Source organism: Nerophis lumbriciformis, linkage group LG15 (genome assembly GCF_033978685.3).
Source record: "Nerophis lumbriciformis linkage group LG15, RoL_Nlum_v2.1, whole genome shotgun sequence".
Taxonomy (NCBI): Eukaryota; Metazoa; Chordata; class Actinopteri; order Syngnathiformes; family Syngnathidae; genus Nerophis; species Nerophis lumbriciformis.
This window is the reverse complement of record NC_084562.2, coordinates 4897326-4923630: the sequence shown is the minus strand read 5'-3', so window position 1 is coordinate 4923630 and position 26305 is coordinate 4897326. Positions and strand designations below refer to the sequence as shown.

The following is a 26305-nucleotide window of genomic DNA, read 5'->3' as shown; positions in this document are numbered from 1 at the left end:
CTAATTCTCTCTTGAATTCAATAGTCCATCTATCCCTGGACAAGTCGCCACCTCATCACAGGGCCAACACAGATTCAATAGTATTTCTCATTTCCTTTATCAAAGTGCTGGTACTTACAACTTTATTTGACCCCGTTTCAGGGTATTTTTTAGTTGTACTCATTAAGAAAAGACTGAGTCATCTACGCGTAGGAGTCTTTGCCTTGGCACTCGATTACACGGAATGATACGTAAGTAAACCGGGTCAAAATTTTAATCGTACGAAAAGAGAGGTGTACAAAAGCTCAGGTACTCTTATACTTAGTTTGTTTAAAGAAAATATATATAGAAATATATATAGAACTATTCTATATCTTCTTAATGACCAGTGGCCTTTCCAGTGGACATATGTTTTTTTTGGTGTATTTAAAAAAAATAGGAATTGCATAAATTCCAGGAAGGGGCGCGTCTTGCCGGAACACCGGCTCAAATATGAAAGCAAGCTGCAGCTAATTATCTATCAACAGTGCAAAATCGCCTCTAAGATACTAATCTTCACCACCATGGCGGAAAATAAATTAAAAATAAATACATGTTTTTTTCCATATCACTGGAGGACGAGAGGAAAAATAATTAGTTAAGCATGCTAAATACAATAACTTAGCAGGACGACAGGAGAAAATAATCACTCAACCTGCAATGTAATTAGGGGTGTTCGATCCAGATCAATACATAGTATGGTATCAGTATAGAAACAATACTAAAGTGATTAGGTTGATATTTTTCTTTTTCCTGTTCTTTTTACAATATCATTTTCAAGTTGTTTTTGTTATTGTTTACAAACTCATGTAGTAAATCTTTGGATAGAGGAAAGCTGAGCGGGCAAAAGTCAATTTATTTAGATTGGAACCAACAGTAGTTTTTGGTTTTCTTTAGTTATTATGCACCTGTCACTTTATTTTGTTAAATATATTATATAAAGCATTCAATACCACAAATTTAATACATCATCTGATTTACAATCATACTAGCTAATTCTTAAGGTATTAAGATAAGCTTTGTAAAACTGTGTTATTGTGTTTACTTTAGTTATTTGATTTAGAACATGTTCAGTTCTTTAATCTATTGTCAAATTATCAGATCAGAACTCGAAATCGGATCGGATCTGAAGCCAAAAATGTAAATCTAGACATCACGGAAATTTTGATATAAGAATGATTTCTATATTGTTCAATTGAGAGTTAGCAAGAATTTGTATACAAAACAAAATAGAAACCAAACTTATAAAATAGGGCAAATATGAATGTTGTTTTTTAAGCACATTTCTTGTACCATATATGGTGTGCAAACCCTGCAAAGACAAAACAACCACTTGGCACTGATGTGGAGCATTTGCAGTTTAAACTAATGTGGTCAATTAGCCATATTATTTTTTGCAGCAAAAACAAATGCTATTATCTTTCCTATGACTGTCTGGAGGAAATGTTTCTTAGTCATGCAAGTTTGTGTAAAAATGACTGAATATGTGCTTTGTTTTGGGTATATACGCAGTTTTGTACCACATCCCACTGAACAAAATGACTCTCATTAATGCCACAACTGAGTTACAGAACACAGTGAATACTAATCAGGTCCTTAGCTCTCATTTTGCAAAAGAGGCCACTAATGTCGTATCGGTGGTGATTAATTTCAGCTCTATTTGCTCAACAACGTGGATTGTTCCTCTGAATGTCACATTTCCACTTTTCATTTAGACCACCATTGAAGAGCAAGTTTTATTGGCAGTTGTGCCGGTAATGGTTGAATGTTAATAAGAGGTGTGCACAGCCAGAAGGGATTATTCCCCTGTGTGATGTGTTGGCTGCCAGTTGCCATGTACTTGCTGCGTAATCATCAGTTCTTCTTCTAACCCAAGTATTTAGCATCTGTCCATCTCTATTTGTTTTTTGGTCATGTAAATTAAAAAAGTAAATACTGTACAGGAGATACCTGTGTGTGTATGTCCAAAAATGTTAATTCATGTTAATTGTTAAAAAAAAACGTAATCACTTTTTTATTTTATTTTAACATTTTACACTGAACTTTTCTTACACTTTTAAATCTCATTTGCAAGTACTGCACTGTACTGTATTATATGCAATTGCAATTCTAAGACATTAGATGGCAGTACTATAGAAATGATGTGGTGTGTTGCCATAGCCAGGAAGTAGTCTTTTCCGCTCAGTTAGATGTGCCAGACTTTTCTTTTGTTGAGTCTTACAAAGTGTAAGTATTGTCTTATTACACACCAGCTGTTTGATTGTAACGTGCATCTTAATTGTAGTTTTGATAACCAAATTTGGAGGTGTTGAAATCGCCATGTAAAATCGCTAATGCTAAGGGTTAGGGTTGCTATGGCAAATCTAATGTAAATTAGCATCAAGCTAGCACATTTTGAAAAGTGCAGCATTACTGCGCTTTTGAGCGCCTTCTTCTTGCTATATTGGCATGGATAGTTGTAACATTACCCAGAGACAGTCCGGCTGAGTCCGCTCTGAGTGCTTGAACGCTTGTTTCCTGGCCAAGTGCTTGAGCCAGTGCTGAATCTGCAACTGGAAGTGATGTCACGTGCAACAATGGTGTCGAAATATGGCACCGTTTGATTTTATGTGAATCGGAACCCAGTAGTTGGGACCGACTTCGGTCTGTATCTATAAATGTACAGTGGTACCTCAATATAAGAATAATTGTTTCTGGCCTTGACAAAAGTTGTTATTTTAGTACAAGTTTTTACACTTTGAACACAAAATAAAGTCTTATACAAAACTGTACATCAAACAAACATAACAAGAGGGCTATTGATCAACTATCTCTTTTTTAACAAGCCAAAACAACAACATGACATATGCAGCTTCTCTGCCAACATTCACACACACACACACACACATAAGTCCCTTTGGTGCCCTCACAAACGATCAGAAATCACAAAAATACTTAATTTTAACAACTATATTGCTACAATGATAACAATTTCAAAAAGTAAAAGCCACTTTACTTTGTCGTCTGCGAATGATCAGCTGACTGGAGCAGGGAGCAGGCAGACACGACGGGGACAAGAGAGGGTGCCGTGTGTCTGCGCAAAGAGACAATGAAGAAGCGATCCTTTATTGGAATTATGCATCTGTGTGCAAACCACACGAAGGCATCAAGGTTCCACTGAATTCGGTACCCATCCCTTCTTTCAACCCACTAAAAACAGGTCTAACACCCATTTGCATTAAGAAACTATTAGAGACATCCAGTATTGTACTTAGTTACACAACATATCGTCTTGTCAAAGGTGGAAAATCCATCCATTTTCTTCTCTTGGGGTGGCGGGATCCTACCCCAGCTGCACGCGGGCGGAAGGCAGGGTACACCCTGGACAAGTCGCCACCTCATCACAGGGCCAACACAGATAGCCAGACAAATATTAGGCAAATTGGCATGACAGACAGCGCCCTCTGCTGGAGTCATAGTTGCGGCGTTCTTTTCCTCCTGCAGATAGTGCCATCAAACTTCTTATTCGTTTAATCATAAAACTAACTTTCTAAAGAAACAATTTACAGCATAGAAAAAAGATTAAGAAATATCTGTCAGCACAAATGATTAGGCAGCGAGGATCTACTGTAATCCATCCATCCATTTTCTACCGCATGTCCCTTTCGGGGTCGCGGGGGGTCGATGGAGCCTATCTCAGCTGCATTCGGGCAGAAGGCGGGGTACACCCTGGACAAGTCGCCACCACAGATAGACAGACAACATTCACACTCACATTCACACACTAGGGCCAATTTAGTGTTGCCAATCAACCTATCCCCAGGTGCATGTCTTTGGAGGTGGGAGGAACCCACGCAGTCACGGGGAGAACATGCAAACTCCACACAGCAAGATCCCGAGCGCAGGATCGAACCAAGGACCTTCGTATTGCGAGGCAGATGCACTAACCCTTCGTCCACCGTGCTGCCGGATCTACTGTAATACCAGGCAAAAGCGTATCATATCACTTCTGAAAGTTTGATCACTGCTGGGTTGTAATGCACACATTTTAAGTATGTTAAAGTTAAAGTACCACACTAGGTGTGGTGAAATTACCCTCTGCATTTGACCCATTCCCTTGTTCCACCCCCTGGGAGGTGAGGGGAGCAGTGAGCAGCAGCGGTGGCCGCGCTCGGGAATAATTTTGGTGATTTAACCCCCAATTCCAACCCTTGATGCCGAGTGCCAAGCAGGGAGGTAATAGGTCCCGTTGTTATAGTCTTTGGTATGACTCGGCCGGGGTTTGAACTCACGACCTACCGATCTCATCCCCAAAAGCTCACAGGATGTTTTTCTTGTTGTCTCTGTTACCTGACAGGTGAGCAACAGTGCAGAGCAGCCAAGAAAACAGCAGCGCTCCGATCTGAATATTCCACTGGAGAACAACAACGTACCAGACGTAAGCACATCACTACTGTACAAATATTGCTGTTAAGCTGTACCAAGGAATGTTTGCGTGTGAGACAATATCCTTTTCTTGCAGCCCGATGGCTGCCTTGTGTTAGGTTTTTGTGAAAGCCCTATTTCAGTGAGGCATGTGATGGTTGTTCTGTGAACACGCACCACCCAGCTGCTTCTGTCCCTGATTGATTTAAAGTGAGGAGGCAGAAAAAATGAGTTATTCTCTATCAATATACAGTAATACCTCTGTTTTGTTATTAATCCTTATTCAGTGGGTCCGTTGAAAACAGCATTGTATGAAAACCGAAACAAGATTTCCCATAAGAAATAATGTAAGACCAATCATTTCACATACATAAGAGTTAACCCAATACACGTTTCATACACAAAAGGCATTGCAAAATACATATAAATGCCAAATGAAATGTATAAATGAACATTTCACATCACTTTTACCTTTACAGTTTTAACTGCGCTAATAGTATCGATAACAAGGGAAGCAGCTGTGTGTACATCTACATATCTGCATGTGCACAGCAGGGGTGCTACTGAACTACATTATCTCTTGCTCTTTAAACTGAGCATGTTTTAAAGCAGCTGCGTTTAAAGTGTGACCTTTATCCGGAGTTTTGAAGCCAAAACACCTCCATATTGCGCATCACGCAACCTCTCTATTAACCAGTGGAATTGTTGCCATTTTTCCTCTCCACAATGTTATTGCTTGTATGCGCTTTGTGTGTGCATTTTGACAAACTCAACATCATGCACGGCAGCATGCGGATGAAAAAAAATTTACCCACATTTTTAAAGGCAGTATAGTATCGTTTTTAATTCATTAGTACTGCTGACTTGGATTATTACCGGCATACTGTACAACCCTAGAATGAATGTGACAGCGAGCACGAGTCATAATTACTAATTTGTCAGCTGGATAAAAAAGTACAGCCGTAAAGTATAGCTGTATCATTAGTCCAGAATAGGGTTGTACGGTATACCAGTATTAGTATAGTACCGTGATACTAATGAATCATATTCGGTACTATACCGCCTCTGAAAAGTACCGGCCCGCCCGACCGTAGCTCACCAGCGTCACAATGTAAACAAACGCCATTGGTGAATCTACACCTAACATCCACTGTATTGATAACAAGTACAGTAGCATATCTAGTCGATACTACTATGATTACGTCGATATTTTTTGGCATCACAACAACTTCTTTCGTTTTTTTAAATGTATATTATGTTTATAAACTCAGGAAATATGTCCCTGGACACATGAGGACTTTAAATATGACCAATGTAACTACTTGGTATCGGATTGATACCCAAATTTGTGGTACCATCCAAAACTAATGTAAAGTATCAAACAACAGATGAATACGTGATTATTACATTTTAACAGAAGTGTAGACAGAACATGTTAAAAGAGAAAGTAAGCAGATATTAACAGTAAATGAACAAGTAGATTAATAATTCATTTTCTACCACTTGTCCTTAATAATTTTGACAAAATAATAGAATGGAAAATGACACAATATGTTACTGCATACGTCAACAGACTAAATTAGGAGCCTTTGTTTGCTTACTTACTAATAAAAGACAAGTTGTCCTGTATGTTCACTATTTTATATAAGGACAAACTTGCAATAAGAAAAATGTTTAATGTACCGTAAGATTTTTTGTTAAAATAAAGCCAATAATGCAATTTTTTGTGGTCCCCTTTATTTAGAAAAGTACCGAAAAGTATCGAAATAATTTTGGTACCAGTACCAAGATATTGGTATCGGGACAACAATAGTCCAGAATTTTTACGGTCTTGGACCCAAGTAGGAATTGGTTCTAAAAAAAAAATGGTACTCAGTATCTATCCCTAGGTACCACTGTATTTTTGTTCACAGAAATGTGAATATGAGGGCACGGATAATTCTCTGCATTCTCTTTACACCAGTCAATCGCAGGACGGACAACCACTCACTTTGTAGAAAGGTTGACTTTTTACTGACATATCAATCAATCAATCAATCAATCTTTATTTATATAGCCCTAAATCACAAGTGTCTCAAAGGGCTGCACAAGCCACAACGACATCCTCGGTACAAAGCCCACATAAGGGCAAGGAAAAACTCACCCCAGTGGGACGTCGATGTGAATGACTATGAGAAACCTTGGAGAGGACCGCATATGTGGGTAACCCCCCCCCCCCCCCCCCCCCCCCCTCTAGGGGAGACCGAAAGCAATGGATGTCGAGTGGGTCTGACATAATATCATAAGTTAATATCTACATTTTGCGTCTTGTCTATCAGTCTTGTACAAATTAAATACTAATGTTGTGTTTTGTTTTCTAGACTACCAAAAAGGTGGCATCCTTCCCCAGCTTTGTTGATGGTAAGTTCTTCTGTTTGTACACCTATTGAATATTGGTCATGGTACCGTGCTTGGGCCCACTTAGCAAACTTGTATGCATTTTTAGTACTTGGCACGTATTTTGACCCTTGTGTGCTACAGTATGCTGCTTTCCAGGTACAAAGATAAAATGAAAATAGCAAAAATCGTACCGATTTATAAGACTGGAGACAAACACCAGTTTACAAACTACAGACTTGTTTCTTTACTTTCACAATTTTCTAAAATCATTGAAAAACTGTTTAACAACAGATTAGACAAATTCATGAATAAAAACGAAAGACTCACAAATAACCAATACGGATACAGAGCAAACATCTCAACATCCAAATCGCTGCTGTTGTGTCCTTGGGCAGGACACTTCACCCTTGCCCCCAGTGCTGCTCACACTGGTGAATGAATGATGAATGAATGATAGGTGGTGGTCGGAGGGGCCTCAGGCACAAACTGGCAGCCTCGCTTCCATCAGTCTACCCCAGGGCAGCTGTGGCTACAAATGTAGCTTACCACCACCAGGTGTGAATGAATGATGGGTTCCCACTTCTCTGTGAGCGCTTTGAGTATCTAATAATAGAAAAGCGCGATATAAAATCTAATCCATTATTATTATTATTATTATTATTATCAATGGCATTAATCGAAATAACAAGGAAATTGGATAAACTTGCTACGGTATTAAAAGGGGTAGGATTAAATAAGATGTGCTTCTTCCTACTCCTTTTCGGACGTGCTGTAATGAAACAACTGGAAATGTGTGATGCATTACATTGTGAAGTGAAGTGAATTATATTTATATAGCGCTTTTTCTCTAGTGACTCAAAGCAATTTACATAGTGAAATACCAATATCTACCGGTAAATTACATTTAAACCAGTGTGGGTGGCACTGGGAGCAGGTGGGTAAAGTGTCTTGCCCAAGGACACAACGGAAGTGACCAGGATGGCGGTGTCATGTCTGTGTTGATCATGTTTTTGTTTGGCCATGTGCTGTTTGTTTTTTGGACGCTTTTTAGTTCCTGGTTTCACTCTCTTGTTTTGTCACCATAGCAACCATTAGTTTTCACCTGTCACGTCACGCACCTGTTTCACGTTTTGAGTAACGCACCTGTTTTCACTAATCATGTCACTATTATTTAAGCTTCGAGTTGCCAGGCTGTCTGTCTGGCAACATCACACCCCTGGCACTCTGCTTCATGCCATGTTTACGTTTCATGCCCAGTTCACGCTGCTTGCGTCATAGTCCATGCCAAGTAAGTTTTTGTTTATTAATGCCACAGTTAGTGTTTTTGTTTCATTGTTCATAGTTTCTGCCTTTGTGCAAGTTTTGTGTTTATAGCCAAGTTTTGTACCTCCACTGTGAGCGCCTTTTGTTTGTTCCTTTTTATTGTCGTTATATTAAATCATGTACTCACATTCCCGTCTCGCCCGAGCCTACTTTCCGTTGCCTTCCGGAAAAACAAAGCCCAAGGACCAAGTCCTGACAGGCGGAAGCGGGGATCGAACTTGGAACCCTCAAGTTGTTGGCACGGCCACTCTACCAACCGAACTATACCGCCCCCAGATTGTATCGTATGCATGTTCGAAATAAACTGAAACTGATCTGAACAGTTTATGGTATTTTGACAGTTTGAATTTTGAGTTTGGTCTCTACAACCTGGATTATTAACATTAGTGGCTCGCTCCTCTCCCTGCAAACCCTCTTGCGTGGTAAAGTGCACCTCCAAAACAAATCTAACCTCAGGCTGTGGTGATTACCTGGCGTATAGACTATTATTTCCTGTATGCATACGACTTGTTCATAGGGTGAAGCCCACCTCTGCTAACACCTTCTCTGAAGAATCTGGGTCAACATAACAGTAACAGCAGTTTGCCATCGATGGTACAGGCAATCAGGCCAAAGAGAGAGAAGGGGGTTTTAATTGGCCTTTGGTGAGTACAGACTTGGAAAATTGCATGGAGGAGCACTAAGGTGGTTTTCCAGTCTATCCCACCACCGTCCTGGTTGAGCTACTTTTGAGTAATTATCCTGCCTTGGGGTAGATGGCAGGCCAAACAATGAGATTGAGAAGTGAGGGTTCCAATTTACATATCACAGACATAATAATCTCAGGTCCTCACACATCACGCCTTCATCAGCTCGCAGCCAGTCATTGCTCACACAGTCTGTTATCTATCTCCATGGTGCTTGGCTGTGTTTCATCACACACCCACACCAGACCCTGTCAGTCCCTTTCAGTCGGCTTCCTTGCTCATCAGCATCCTCTCTCCCTGGCCTAGTCCCAGGACCCTGCGAGCCAGAAGACCTGATTGATGGAATCATCTTTGCCGCTAACTACCTGGGCTCGACTCAGCTACTGTCCGAGAGGAACCCTTCCAAGAACATACGCATGATGCAGGCCCAGGAGGCAGTCAGCAGGGTTAAGGTACGCACAGATTCACTTTGAAAACAACATAGAAAATAACACTCATTGCAATTTTGCTCGCTGTTCATATTAGCTCTGTGTTTTATTTTTTGTTCACAGTGACAGTACATACAGTAATGCAGTGTGTTGATAGGTGTGTGACTGGGGTGGTGTCAATATGATGTCATCATATGATTTGCATAATTGGCTATTATTTTTTTAAGGGCATTTTTTTTTTTTATACATACAGTATATTCAAAAACAAAACATTGTTGTTATTTATTAGTATCAACTAGGGTTGTACGGTATACCGGTACTAGTATAGTATTGCGGTACTAATGAATCAAAAACGGTATTACACTCTGTTTGAAAAGTACCGGAGCATGTTCGGCAGTGCACAATCACAGAGTACTTACAAGCAGACACGGTAGACAGAAAAAGGAGAACAGACCTAAAAACTTTGGCCTAAAAACTGACAATAAAGGTGAAGCTATAACACTAAAACGCCCACACGAAGAGGTGCCTTAAAACATGGCTAGCTAGCTAGCGGCTAATGTCCATCCGCAGTCGGCAGTGTTTTAGCTTCTTCTAAATCACTAATCCTCGCCTCAGTAGCGACAAATAAAGTACGTTTCTAACGACTATCATCCCTGCAGGACGAGGAATAGCTGAACATGCTTCACTACACACAGTTGGAGGATACAATAGCTAACCGCTAACAGCAAGCTAGCACCCCTGAATGTAAACAAATGCCATGGGTGGATCTACACCTAACATCCACTGTAATGATACCAAGTACAATAGCGTATCTAGTCGATACTACTATGATTGCGTCTATATTTTTTATCGTCACAAAATCTTTTTTCATTTTTTTTAAATTAATTTTATGTTTATAAACTCAGGAAATATGTCTCTGGACACATGAGGACTTTGAATATGATCATGTAACTACTTGGTATCTGATCGATACCTAAATTTGTAGTATCACACAAAACTAATATAAAGTATCAAACAACAGAAGAATAAGTGATTATTACATTTCAACAGAAGTGTAGATAGAACATGTTAAAACAGAAAGTAAGCAGAAATGAACAGTAAATAAACAAGTGGATTAATAATGTTGACAAAATAATAGAATGATAAATGACACAATATGTTACTGCATAAGTCAGCAGACAAATTAAGAGCCTTTGTTTGCTCACTTACTACTAAAAGACAAGTTGTCTAGCTCTTATGCTGCAAACTTAATGCTAACATACAATGGACAAGCCTATTGACAGGCTAATGAAAATGATCATTGCGATCATTGTAAACTTGTACAAATATTTAACAAATGTGATATTAACGGAATAAAATGTATGTAAAACAGCAAATGCATTTCTACTTACTGACATGTAGTCACCAAACTCTGGAAACTAATAGTAATTGCTAAAAGTGTACTACTAGGCCAGTGTGCTGCTCTCACACACACGACATACATAATTTGTGTAGGTGCCATATTGGTTACGTAAATGCATGACAGTTGTGTTAACCGTGTACGGGTGTTTTGTGTGTATCGTGTGGGACAATGTTTTGGTAAATGAAGCGTACATCAAATGTAATATTTTCTGCAGGAGTGCTTGCCACTGCTAAAGGAACACAGATTGTTGTGTATTTTTGTGGAATTGTTGTAAAGCACTGCAACTCACAACTTAATTGGAACACGCCTCAGCCACAGACTCCTCTTACAAAGAGCAAATTAGATTCTTTTTGTTTATTGTAAAAGCAATTTGTGTTTTGGAAAGTGGGTTTGTGCAGAGACAGAAATCATTGTTGCTATGGTCTTCCTTGTCTACTGGCTTCATGGAGTTTTTTTTTTTTATATGTCCAAGCTTACATAGCGGGACTGCTACTGCAGAGATGGGAATGCTATTGACAAATCTGTAGTGCAAATAAATGAAGAATGAACGTTTATATACACTGTTCAACATCACAAGACCCAGAAAAGTAAAATGTTCTTGAATGTAATCATCTTGGGTGAAAATTGTCATTGTTTACATTTTAATGCATTGTCCTTTACAATGGACAGCAGAATCAGGCAATAACTCTTTTATGCATCTTCTTCTTTAATATCATATACTTATAATAAACCATAAATTAGTTTAGTTTAGTCTTTATTTGGAGGGACAACGCCCAGAGACATTAAGCTCAAAGACATATATGGTCTGCACCAGATTATCATCATTATCATTTCTATCTGCAGTCCCTGGTTACCTAAATTAAAAATATACAAAAAACATGCAAAACAACTATAACAATACAATTATCCTATAGCATGTAATCAAATTAAGAAAAGTCATAAAATGCCCTTTCATTGACACATACTCATACTGTATTTTCCAGACTCTAAGGCGCACCTAAAATTCTGTTTTTTCTCAAAACTCGACAGTGCGCCTTATAACCCGGTGCGCCTGATGTTCTGAATAATTCTGGTTTTGCTTACCGACCTCAAAGCTATTTTATTTGGTACGTGGTGTAATGATAAGCATAAGTAGATGGCAGTCAAACATAAGAGATATGTGTAGACTGCACTATGATGGCAATATGACTCAAGTAAACAACATCAACATTTTATATGTTCCATTGAAAATATAGAATATTACACACGACACTCAAAAAAAAAAGGTACGACATATTATCTGGCGTTTTGTTTTGCAATATTATGCAAAAGTAACTTTTCTTACCTTCTGGTACCTGCTGATCTGTATTTAGGATCTGCATGAATCCTGAAAAATTGTGCGCGTCCGCTTTTGTAGTCTGTGGCGACACCATAGTCGATAAGCTTTTTCTTTTTCTCTATATTTTTGTTATAAGACATTCATCCTCCGTTTATGCCATTTCAAATATAAAGTAGTGTAAACTTCTTACTTATATCTGTCAGTAAACTCGCCATGAATGCGCTAAAACATACCGGTATAGTGAGTTTACATTATTCACCCAAGAAACTTTAGTTATTAGAGTTCCGGTCGGACGGTTTTTCATGGGACACATTTCTGGCCTTGTTGTTATTTCCGGATGAGGAGATGCTGCTCCGTTATTGATTTAGGTAAAGTCTGAATGTCATTAAAACAGTTAGCTCCATCTTTTGACACTTTTTCCACTCCCGTCCTTGCACGCTACACCGCTACAAAAAAGATGACGGGGAGAAGACGCTGCCGAAGGTGAGCCACGTAAATAAGACCGCCCACAAAACTTTGCATCCGGAAGCGACTGTCAGAAAGCGGCTTGAAGATGATCTGTAAAACATAATCTATGCAGCATTTTGACCAAAGGTCCACCACAAGGACCACAAGGAAGTGTTTCAATTTAGAAAAATAATAATAATAATAATATGACTCTTTTAATGTGCCCTATAATCCGGTGCGCCTTATATATGAAAAAAGATCGAAAATAGACCATTCATCGGCAGTGTGCCTTATAATTCGGTGCCCCTATGGTCCGGAAAATACGGTACATTACAACCACACCTAATTTACATCATCACACATAGACAATACATACTCTTGTTCACATCTGTCATCATTTGTAAAAACAACCATGATTTTAACAGACACAATTCACAACTTACAACAAAATGCTCTCATGCATTAATATAATACACATTAAGTTGACATGTAGGTCAAAAATAGTGCAAAATTAAAGAAGAAGGAAATGTTTTTCTTTTTGGTTATACAAATTAATTTTTTGCATGGCATCCACGGTCTTCATTCTTTTGTATGAATAAGTACTGTGGGTCCTCATGTTCACCACAGAGGGCATTGGGAAAAACTGACAGTCTATTACGATGGACCAACCAGCAGATCACCAGAAAACCCAGGATGTTCTCAGCAAAATGATTTTTATTGTTATTATAGTTTTTGTGTATGAAATATTTGAAGTAAGGTTGTGAACAACTTAACCCATGCATTACTGGGTCTACGGAAAGAAACAAGTGTTAGCCTAAAACAAGAAAATAAACAAAAATGTAAAATTGCAGTTTGAAACTGAGTTCAACCTTTTCATACCAAAATTTGAGCATGCTCACTGGACATTGATGAAAGGAGTCTGTTTACGTAAACATTACTTAGGTTTTAGAGTGTAAAACGTGTTTTAAAAACATATAAAGTTGTTAAAGTGTGTGTCAGAAGCTGTGTGGAGAGCTTATGAAGACTTTAAATGCATATAATATTCATTAAAATAAATAGCGTTCTTAGTTAGCGGAAATTCACCGACCACTGCAATCAAGGGATTACTATATTACATGAACATGGATGCAATTCATATGAAAAAGTGTGTGATCGCCCTAACCCTAACCCCAACCCTAACCCTAACCCTAACCGGGCAGCATAAAACCCTGATCCCTAACTCAGATCCGATGCTTTTTAAGTCAAATTTATACCAAACTCTCAGTGTGTTCACAGCACGCAGGAAGCTAAAAATAATGGGTTTTTGGCACCATGGCACATTCTGTATGCCAGCAGCTTTTTATCTGTCTCCTATAATGAGCCATAATTACTTTGCAGTCTTTCTGTGGAAAGTCATTTGAAATGTGACGTTTAGCTCCATGTTAGAGAAGAGCAAGTTGTGCAAAACGTAGTGAAACGTTAAAAAGTTGGACTTTCAAAAGTTTAGAGTATGTCAAAATAAGTCTACATGTAAAGTACAATTTAGCTTTATCCCGAAATTTCTCAAATCTGAATATTCCCAGGTTTTTGTATGTAGTATATTTCTCACATTACTGCATTGCTATAGGTTTTGTCAGGAAACAATTTGGGATAAAAGGAGAGTAATGTGTAGAATAAATAAGTATAACAAAGGTATCAAATAAATAATAACAGTTGTTACAAAACAGAACGTTTCAATTACCGTATTTTTCGGAGTATAAGTCGCACCGGAGTATAAGTCGCACCTGCCGAAAATCCATAATAAAGAAGGAAAAAAACATATAAATCGCACTGGAGCCCGGCCAAACTATGAAAAAAAATGCGACTTATAGTCCGAAAAATACGGTATATTACTTTACTATTTTGGAGTTTGGGAGTTGTCAAGTATAGCATACGGTCTCCAATGTGACAATATTATATATATTTTCTTTTCTACAATATTTCATGCCCTTCTGTGACGTCTTCCACCTCCAGAATGAAAGGGAATGTGTAATGGATGTTCCTTTCCATGCGTTTTTGTTTTTTTTAACACAGCAGTGACGTGCAGTGAGGTTGATGGCTGGTGAGGCACTGACTTCATCACAGTCAGATTTACAAACATATGAACCCTAAAGAGTATCTTATTCACCATTTGATTGGCAGCAGTTAACGGGTTATGTTTAAAAGCTCATACCAGCATTCTTCCCTGCTTGGCACTCAGCATCAAGGGTTGGAATTGGGGGTTAAATCACCAAAAATGATTCCCAGGCGCGGCGCCGCTGCTGCCCACTGCTCCCCTCACCTCCCAGGGGGTGATCAAGGGGATGGGTCAAATGCAGAGGACAAATTTCATTACACCTAGTGTGTGTGTGACAATCATTGGTACTTTAACTTAACTTTAACTTTACACATACAAACTGTAGCACACAAAAAAGCACATTTAATAAAAAAAACGTTATTATGGTCTTACCTTTACTTAGAAATTAAGTCCATGCGCCGCAACTAAAGCCCTCACTTAAACTTTCCACGTGCAAGATTGAATCTATTTAAAAAAGTGTAACCGAGGGTTTATAAATGTCGCCTATACTGTATGAAACTACAAAATAACAAACACGGAGGCTCCAGTTTACACGAGGACCACTTCATTTACCTTCTTTCAAAAACCCCTGCAACGTGACATCACTTCCGCTCTTAGCGCCTTCAAAATAAAAGCTCAAGGCATATACTGTATAACAGTGCATAACAGGAACTTAACATCACAAAGAGGAAAGCCCATGAAAATAGGTTACAAAAGTTATTTAATAAGAAGCCAAAAAGTGCAAAAACAATAATGTTCGTGTTGGAGGAGTTGTGAATTAGGTACACCTGCAGTCTGCAGGCGTATCTAATGTTGTGTCCCTGCAGTCATTCACAACTCCTCCAACACCAACATTATTGTTTTTGCACTTTTTGGCTTCTTATGAAATATTTTTTTTAAATAGATTCAATCTTGCACGTGGAAAGTTTAAGTGTGGGCTTTAGTTGATATAACAATTCTACGGCGGGGGTGCAGGAGGCGAGCCTCAGCCAGTGCGTCTTTTGCAGCCGTTTTATGATCGCTCAGCACAAGAAATACTTTACACACATACAGTTGTTGACAAAATACACTGTACATTATATACCTCAGCTAACTAAACTATGGAAATGTATAATATAGTTCATATAGCAATACAGTCTCACTGCACAGCAGGCCAGCAGTTAGCCGAGTCATTGCGCAATCCATGTTGCGGCACTGAGTGACGTGCTTCAACTGGCTGCTGTTCACCGCACCGTCTCTTCTCAGTATTTGAACGGCAAATGTGAAAATTCAGCGATTTTGAATAAAAATAATATAAAACTGGTGAAGTTAAATGGAAAATAACTTTATAGTATAATCACTGGATACATATAACAATTTAATTTTTTTCTTTTCTTTTTACATTTTTTTTCTTTCCATGATGGCAGGTGAGGCGGGCCCTCACCTGCCTCTAGTGACTGCACGTCAGTGTAACACAGTAATAGTAAACGTCAAACTGAGTAGAAAGTAGGGCGAAGGAGTGTAACCATGGTTACAGTGCATCGCCTTATACAAGTAAATTGTTGCAGGCACAGGAAGTTATTTATTGTTTAAATAACCTTGATGTGGCATCATATTTTTTTCTCACTCACTTGTCAGTATCAAAGTCGTCCTGATGTATTGACGACATAACAGCAACCAGCACATAATGTTTAACATTGCAACTGACAAAAATGAATGCATCCAAACAACTGGTGTTTTAAACTTAGTCAAAAGAAAGAAGACGGGTTTAGATTATAGCAAGCCTTTGCAAGTTATTTATGCGGATCATTTTGGCGTAGTGCTTTACTCTTTGATGTAATATTTATGCGGCTTCATTTCGACTCAATCTCTCCCGCTGTCTGTCTGCTCCCTGCTCAGCTTCCCCAAAGCAGAGAAATAGTGGAAAAAAACAACAACAGTGGAATAAACTTGAAGTAAAAGCAAAGTCATGCGCTCGTTTGCTTATTATACTGATGCAATGGATGCAACGGTCCAATTATCACATTTTTACTCTACACTATGGGCCTGATATACTAAAGGTTTGCGTGTACTAAAACATGTGCAAACCTGATAGCACACGCAAAGCTGATCTACTGAACTTGTGCAATCCATTTTGCGTCTCCTGTCTTTATTGATATGCAAAATACAGTATATGCTGATCAGCACACCCACAATACACGGAGCGGGAAATGCAATTACGATTATTTAGCACGCGCAATGTGTTCCATCAACACTCATCACCGTTTTGCGAGCATTATTTAGCGTTTTATTAAGCACATTTCAGAAGTGCAAACTGATAGTTCCACACACGATCAGACAGACAGACAGACGATAGGCAGACGAGAATCTTCCGTCCTACATTTGTGTCGACATTTTGGGCTGTCAAAACATAAACAAATATTAGACATATCTTCTATTCAGCAACCATCATTGTATAATTCAATTAATGCGTTTAGGTGTCATTTCATATTATTTCAATGACATTCTGTCAGAGTGTGTAGGTGACGAACCCCAAGATGCAGAGAAGGCGGCAGGCATTGTGCGGGAAAACATTATTTAATGTTCAAAAAATAAAGAATAAAGAAAAGACACCAACCAGGAACTAGGAATGGACAAACTGGAAACAGTGAACAGGGATCCCGTAAACAGGGACTAAGAACAAAAAGACAGTAAGCTACAAACAGCTACAAAATATAGCTTACCGCATACAGCTACACTGATATCGACACGACAGGTCGGAACGACAATAATCCAGCACTGACTGGAGGAGAAGGCAGGTTTAAATAGCAGCTGGCTGATTGACACCAGGTGTGGCCAGGTGCCAATCAGCCTCAGCTGAGGGGACACAGCACTCAGGGAGACAAGTAGGAAATAACCAAAATAAGAGCGCCGACAGGAAATAAAGACAAACAGAGGAAAAACTCAAAACATAACTAAACTGTCAGTGACAAACCTGACACATTCGTTTTTTTCACATAGAATATAGATAAATAAAATATTTCTTACATGAAAACAACTTTTTTTATTTTTTTATTTTTTTTGCAAATCAAAAAAAAAAAGAAAAACATTTAAAAAAAAGAAAGAAAAAAAAAGAAAACAACTTTTTAAGTATGCTTGTTTTGTGTAAAAGTGCAGCCTCCCTCCAATGAGGACATCTTCGGTGGTAAAATAAAAAAAAAAGTAGTGTCAATATAGGTGCACTGCAGGACTGCTTCTAAAATGCCCATAATAGGATAAATGTCTCCTGCATGTTTGAAAACATAGCAATACGAGCATGATAACATTAATGACGGTGTCTCCGTGGTGATGCCCCGTATAGTACACGAAAAATCCTCATTTAAATAGGGCGGTCTGCACCCTTTTTCCACTGCGCACGTAAATTGCACCCAACACGCACACTAATAGTACATGCTATTTTATAGATTGTACACGCTGTTTAGCGCGTGGGTTTTAGATCTTAGTAAATCAGGCCCCTAGTTAAAGTTAAAGTACCCATGATTGTCACACACACACTAGGTGTGGCAAAATTATTCTCTGCATTTGACCCATCACCCTTGATCACCCCCTGGGAGGTGAGGGGAGCAGTGAGCAGCAGCGGTGGCCGCGCCCGGGAAATCATTTTTGGTGATTTAACCCCCAATTCCAACCCTTGTTGCTGAGTGCCAAGCAGGGTAATGAGTACCATTTTTATACCAAATGTTCTCTCAGATCATTTTTAAAAACATTAATACTTTTCTCTCTGCGTTATTATTTTCTTCTTTTCAATGTTTATTTAACTGTAGTTTTTGTCATAAACTATGAAAAATGGTAGATGATAACTGATGTCGGTAATTAGCAGACCCCTTGTAAAAAATAATTGGGACAGGTGTGGCACAGAGAACTGGTTTCTCATTGTATCCCATTGGGTTGAGTTTTTTCTCGCCCTGATGTGGGATCTGAGGTCGTTGTCGTTGTGGCTTGTGCAGCCCTTTGAGACACTTGTGATTAAGTTCATATAAATAAACTTTGATTGATTGATTGATTGAACTGTTAATCCAGTCTTGTAATTTTAAGACATGAACTCATTCTATACATTATATTATGTCTATGAAATCATCAATTGTCTTTTGCTTGTTAGGGTTCAAAAGGCCAACTTTGAAGTCCCCACATAAGAAAGTTACTTTTTTGGTGATTTATTTTTTTCATTACAAACGTTAATTGTTAGATATTATCAATAGCAAAGAACATGTTTTTCATCAATTTTTAGTTGAGTTGATGTTGAATCACCTTTAGTTTGCTACTTGTGTCCTTCATTATCCTTGTTGTCAAGACGGGGTCTGTAATATTTATGCAGATCCCTGATGTGGTCCTCCATTCAGCTTAATGTAGTTTTTTTTATTTGGCCCTCCAAGTGCATTGAATGTTCCTGTTTTTCCTGTCGTCAGGTGCTTCTTTTGGCGATGTCAACATTGTGTTTTGTAAGATGTTCGTTCATGGACACATGTGTACCTTTTAGCTTATTTCCCACCAATTTCTTGTTGGTGAACGTAACGATGATGGGCTGGTGTGGTATTGTTGTTTCTGCCGTTGAGTGGAACGCATGTGTCGATGGTGTTAATATCGACATCGACTTCCTTTGTTTGCAGAGAGATGGCAGCCTGACGCTCCATTGATGAACTCACCTCTGTAGATGTCATTTGGAGCACGGTCACTATCACATTGTTCATTTATGTATTCTGATCCATCTCATCCATGGTATTTTTCATTTCTTCTGTTTGTTTCCTTTGCATCATTATCTTCCATAAATGCTGCATGCAGAGAGCAGTGTTGTCTTCTTGCAGGGCTTTAATATCTTGGTGCAGTGCTGTGTTTTCTTCCCTAGGATTCTTGATCATCACAAATCTCATTTTTCATGTTGGAATTCTGTGACTATAAACTTTCAACCTGTGTTTGTAGTTTGCCTTATTTTCCAGCATCTTCCTCAGGAGGCCACTTAAATGCAATGCTTCCGGAATCAATCTCTCTACCTCCTGTGTCTCCAGAGGCTTATTCAGTGTCTGGATTTTTTGGCTAGAAGTTAGTTTTTTTTGCTTTGACGTGTCATTAAAGCTAGGCAACCGTTTTAAACTAGTGATTGACGCTGGTTAGCTTTGGTAGCACGTATAAATCGTTTTTTTCTACGGATCCATACCTCACGCCAGACAGACTTCAAGTTAGAGGTGTCATCAAACTATCATCAAGTTGTTATCCTGATGTGTGGTTAGAAAGTTTCAAGATTACTCAATTTCGGTGGTAGCAATAGCAGAGTTTTTGCTGTGTGCATCCTTTCCGTTTGACCAGTGACAAATGATGCGTGCTAAGGGTTTTTTGTACTGTAACCTTAACCCCAAACATGATGTATATATATGTACAGTATATATAAAAATGTATATAATTTCTTTATTTTCATGACTATTTACATTTTAGATTGTCACTGAAGGCATCAAAACTATGAATGAACACGTGGGGAAAAAAAAGTGAAATAACTGAAAACATGTTTTATATTATAGTTTCTTCAAAATAGCCACCCTTTGCTCTGATTACTTTTTCGCACACTCTTGGCATTCTCAAAATGAGCTTCAAGAGGTAGTCCCCTGAAATGGTTTTCACTTCACAGGTGTGCTTGAAGGTCATCGAGAGCAATCAGAGCAAAGGGTGGCTATTTTGAAGAAACTAGAATATAAAACATGTTTTCAATTATTTCACCTTTTTTTGTTACGTACATAACTCCACATGTGTTTATTCATAGTTTTGATGCCTTCAGTGACAATCTACAATGCAAATAGTCATGAAAATAAAGAAAACGCATTGAATGAGGAGAAGGTATGTCCAAACGTTTGGCCTGTACTGTTCATACATATATATATATATATATATATATACATATATATATATATATATATATATATATATATATATATATATATATATATATATATATATATATATATTGTTTCTTCACTTTTGTCCTACATTAATAGACGTCTTTTATTATGCATTTTCTTGCGTCTGAGTCACTCCAGACGCACGGATGTAGAGCCTTGTTTCAGGCTTTACGTGATCCTTGTCTCTCTGCGAGTGTGGATGATCGTTCTTTGTCGTGTTGTGGATCGTTGGTGTGTTGACATGGGAAGTGAAACTAGCAGCCAAAATGCATTAAGAGTCTGCTGTGGTTATTGCAACTGAAAACACCACCTTTAATGCCTTTTCACTTGTCTGAAATCCTTGATTCATACAGTAGAACACATGACTGTCGACGCCCCTCTGACGGGCTGGCATACATCAAGATGAACGTTTGCATATCCCCAGAGACATATTGAAAAGCGGACGATAATGAAGGGAGTTTGTTGACAAAATGTCCTTCATTTGTGTATACTTTTATCATGTGTTATTTTGATTTGGTTATACAGTCGTGGTTAAAAGTTGCATACACTCTGGTGTATGTAAACATCACATGGACAAAGATAAGACCTTCTGGAGGAAAGTTCTGTGGTCAGATGAAACAAAAATTGAGCTGTTTGGCCACAATACACAGCAATATGTTTGAAGGAGAAAAGGTGAGGCCTTTAATCCCAGGAACACAATTCTTATGCTCTGGGCCTGTTTTGCTGCCAATGGAACTAGTGCTTTACAGAGAGTAAATGGGACAATGAAAAAGGAGGATTACCTCCAAATTCTTCAGGACAACCTAATATCATCAGCCTTGTAACCAAATATTAACATTGGGTTGGGTCTTGGGCGCAGTTGGGTGTTCCAACAGAGCAATGACCCCAAACACACATCAAAAGTGGTAAAGGAATGGCTAAATTAGGCTAGAATTAAAGTTTTAGAATGGCCTTCCCAAAGTCCTGACTTAAATGTGTGGACAATGCTGAAGAAACAAGTCCATGTCAGAAAACCAACACATTTAGCTGAACTGCAGACATTTTGTCAAGAGGAGTGGTCAAAAATTCAACCAGAAGCTTGTGGATGGCTACCAAAAGTGCCTTATTGCAGTGAAACTTGCCAAGGGACATGTAACCAAATATTAACATTGCTGTATGTATACTTTTGACCCAGCAGATTTGGTCACATTGTCAGTAGACCCATAATAACACCAAAGAATGTACAACAATTCTTCTTAACTAAAGAGGAGATGTATAACCTTAGAGGAAAATCGAATTTAAAACATTTATATGCACGTACAACACTTAGAACCTTCAGCGTATCAGTATGTGGAATTAAATAATGGAATGGATTAAGTAATGAAGTTAGTGCTTACAAAGTACAAAGAAGAAGAATTATGAGAATTACTATCAACCTTATTGAAAATAAGATACTCTTCATCTCAGTATGTTAATAATGACTGAATTAATTAATTACATATTACAAAACTGTTGTATATACTAATTCACAGATGTCATTCTATTATAAAAAAAGGTCAGTAAATGATGTATATATTTGTAAACGCTCTGAAGTGAGAAAGGGGTAGGATTAAATAAGCTTTAAAATAAGAGTTGTAGAAAATATTGGAAACTCTAGACAGCCATGACATTATGTTCTTTACAAGTGTATGTCAACTTTTGACCACGACTGTATGTCTCGACTACAATTATAATAACATTTATTTCTTTGGCTAACAATCTAAAATAAAAAAAGGGGAACATTTTCTTAATTGCTGTCATAGCAACCACGTTAATATTGCCATGCTTTTATTTTGAAGCTTACTTTGCGTTTTAATGCTGTTAGACAGTAATTATGTTGCTGTTGTTTCAGTGATAATGATGAATGTTGACGTAAATGGAGCCCTTTTTAGCAATGTGCCCTTTAGGTCTCAAATTGTGTGATGACAAAAGCGTATGTATGTCGACGTGGACCTAATTTGTGTTTGCATATTTTTTGAAATGCTGTGTCGAAATGCTCAGGAATCGCTCTTTTAATTTATCTCCGATAACCAACATGGCTGTGCTCATACTACACACAAACACACACATACACTTGCACACACACTTTTACAACAAATTGCAATAACACAGCTGTGTTTGGTTGTGGGGCTTTGTTGTCTTACCCTTTATTTACCACCGTTATTTCCTTTTCCTCTTCCTCCTGTTTTTTGGCCCCCCATATCTGCTGACCTTGTCTCGTCCAAACATCGCCTGGCCGCCCGCCTGCCAGAGGGTACAGAAGGCTGCCAAAATCAAGAAAAAGGCGGTGTGTAATAAACACAGCAACAAAAAAAAACCCTTGGCTACTTCCAGCCTTTCTCACCTTTCCTTTTATCTTGGGTCCGATGCTCCCTTCCATCAAATTCCTTGCATGTTTTATGTCCTCATTTTTGGTTGTACATCATTTCTACAAGTCCATCACAGAATGCATGCATTAGAAATAAATAATATTCCCTCAATGTATTTAAAAACAAAAAATACAATTTTGTGGTTGCATTTTCTACATTGAACTAGCAAATAAATTCAAATGTCTTTATTGTCAGTACAAATTAGGAACATTTAGACACTTGATGTGGCTTTTACACATTAATGTTTCAAAGTGGTTAGGGTTGTGGAGTGAAGCCTGTAAAAAAGACACTTATGTCAACAACAGTAACAGGCTTGAATGGTGAATAATTAATGGTTTAATTAATGATAGATTTCACAAGCACTCAAACAAGTTTCCCTCACTTTGTGGTAGTATAAAACCTAAAATATGTTGCATTTAATTGTGGCAACTGTGTTCTTCTCCAAGGGGTTTTAATGTATTAAACCATGTTTATTCATCATTTGTACTGTTTATCCTGAGCTTGGGAACATAATATTAGAACTTATCTTTATTGACACTGTGTGCAAAAAGGCTTTGTGGGCTCGCCACAAATTCACTGGTTTTCCATAACATGCATGTTCTTTGGTCTCGGTGACTGTATGTGGAATCACCTAGAACAAGGGTGTCAAAGACATTTTAGCTCAGGGTTTTGCATGGAGGAACATCTATTATACCAACCTGGGCCGAACTGGTAAAATCATGGCATTAAAAATTAAAAATAAAGACAACTTCACATTGTTTTCTTTGTCTTACTTTGGCCAAAAATAGAACAAACACATTCTTATAATGTACATATTACAAATAATCCTCTTGGCAAAACACTTCAAGTTAGTTGAAAATTCTGAGGAAGAACCATGAAGAACACAATGAACTTAGATGTGTTTTTCAAAGCCATTAAACTTTAAGCACTTCCTGTTTCAAATTCTCACGTTGGCAGTTCAATAAAGACGTATTTGGAAAAGAAACCAAGTGTTTCCTCAAACCGCCACATTGGTGACACACACAACTGCCACAACACATTCATTTATCATCATTCAAATATTACAATTATAATATAAACAAAACAGTTATCATAATGAAACCATAGCCAAAATCAAGGTAATATAACTCCAAACTTAGCCATAGTGAACATAATAGATTTTAAGTATGAAATAAAATAGAACAAACATAACAAATGTAAAAACACACATTTTTTACAATGGAGTTCAGGGTGCACATATCGTGCATTCAACCATTTGCCAGCGCGGTATGGAACTCTAAGTACAAAGATGATGGTCAAGTTGACTTAAGTCTTTGCATCTTACTGTTACGTTATTGTATCCGATAATTTACAATGAAAGAAGGTATTGCGTGTCAATACTGCCGCCATCTGCTGCCAGCCACAACGGAAGCAGCGGATTGCGTGCACCTGTGCTGATTGGAGTAGCGGCACCCAATCCAGGGGGCACTTAAAGTCAGCTGACACGTCATTTTTAAACGCTGTCATGTGTGACAGTATGAACTATTTGCTTGCCTGTCAGAATTGCTGTTGCGACATCCAGTGGACACATTTGGAACAGCATTTTTTTTTCATCAAAAAAATGCGGCTCATTTTTACATGTAGCAAACTGATCTTGCGGGCCGGATTAAACCTGTTCGCGGGTCGTACGTTTGACACCCCTGACCTAGAACCTTCTGCAGACTTTAAAACATACAGGTAAAAGCCAGTAAATTAGAATATTTTGAAAAACTTGATTTATTTCAGTAATTGCATTCAAAAGGTGTAACTTGTACATTATATTTATTCATTGCACACAGACTGATGCATTCACATGTTTATTTCATTTAATTTTGATGATTTGAAGTGGCAACAAATGAAAATCCAAAATTCCGTGTGTCACAAAATTAGAATATTACTTAAGGCTAATACAAAAAAGGGATTTTTAGAAATGTTGGCCAAACCATCACTGATGGTGGAAACTTTACACTAGACTTCAGGCAACGTGGATCCTGTGCCTCTCCTGTCTTCCTCCAGACTCTGGGACCTCGATTTCCAAAGGAAATGCAAAATTTGCATGGTTGGGTGATGGTTTGGGGTGCCATGTCATCTGCTGGTGTCGGTCCACTCTGTTTCCTGAGATCCAGGGTCAACGCAGCCGTCTACCAGCAAGTTTTAGAGCACTTCATGCTTCCTGCTGCTGACCTGCTCTATGGAGATGGAGATTTCAAGTTCCAACAGGACTTGGCGCCTGCACACAGCGCAAAATCTACCCGTGCCTGGTTTACGGACCATGGTATTTCTGTTCTAAATTGGCCCGCCAACTCCCCTGACCTTAGCCCCATAGAAAATCTGTGGGGTATTGTGAAAAGGAAGATGCAGAATGCCAGACCCAAAAACGCAGAAGAGTTGAAGGCCACTATCAGAGCAACCTGGGCTCTCATAACACCTGAGCAGTGCCAGAAACTCATCGACTCCATGCCACGCCGCAATAACGCAGTAATTGAGGCAAAAGGAGCTCCAACCAAGTATTGAGTATTGTACATGCTCATATTTTTCATTTTCATACTTTTCAGTTGGCCAACATTTCTAAAAATCCCTTTTTTGTATTAGCCTTAAGTAATATTCTAATTTTGTGACACACGGAATTTTGGATTTTCATTTGTTGCCACTTCAAATCATCAAAATTAAATGAAATAAACATTTGAATGCATCAGTCTGTGTGCAATGAATAAATATAATGTACAAGTTACACCTTTTGAATGCAATTACTGAAATAAATCAAGTTTTTCAAAATAGTCTAATTTACTGGCTTTTACCTGTATAGCAGTACTATTTAGTTTTCACAGCCCAAAGTGTTTGTTTTAAGCCAAACGATGAGTGTTTTAGTCTTAAGCTCTTTGTTATTACTGTAGGGTTACGTATCGCTTAGATATTATCTGAAATCCGTAGTTTTGAAATGGTAGCAGTGATTAAAAGGCACTTAAGAGAAGGAAAACATACACATTTTGTGCCAAAACAATGCTAATTTTTAGTTTTGAAAGTTTGTAAAACATGCAAAATAGTCATTTAAATACTTCAATCATAAAAATGATACTTGTTTCTTAAATACTAGTATGAAAACCAACTGTTATAAGTATTACAGGAAACGCCAGCAGCAATGCAGAACACACAGAATGTGCTAACATATATATTTCACAGTACAGTAAATGTATCCCGTACAATTTGAGCAGAAATTGATTAAGATACACAATTTAGGCGACGCCAGTTAAATGCAGTTACTTGCACAATATCGACTTCATGCACTCGTTGCAGGTTGCTGAGTGTGTGTCTTTTGAGTAGAAGTACAAACAAACTTTCGAGTGTTTCGATTTCAGCATTTTTGGCTCGATACAACAAATGAACAGATAATGAGGTGGTGGTGACCATGCCTTATTTTGGCTCTTTTCATCCATAGTTACTATTAATTAACAACATTGAAACAATACTGATATTTACTTCATTTTTTGGCCTGGTTACTACCGTTAATGTTATGGTAC

General features: G+C 38.2%; 1 protein-coding gene across 4 annotated transcripts in view; it reads left to right on the top strand.

Moving 5' to 3' along the window:
• LOC133615997 (amyloid-beta A4 precursor protein-binding family A member 2-like) overlaps positions 1-26305 on the top strand; it is a 142699-nt gene that overhangs the window by 81559 nt on the left and 34835 nt on the right. For 3 of the 4 annotated variants that reach the window (XM_061974974.2, XM_061974976.1, XM_061974975.1), the window contains exons 4-7: positions 4355-4435; positions 6783-6822; positions 9117-9262; positions 22652-22687. In XM_061974974.2, the coding sequence (XP_061830958.1) occupies positions 4355-4435; positions 6783-6822; positions 9117-9262; positions 22652-22687 (303 nt within the window). The remainder of the gene's footprint in view (positions 1-4354; positions 4436-6782; positions 6823-9116; positions 9263-22651; positions 22688-26305) is intronic. The other variant, XM_072914767.1, reaches the window with a different exon arrangement.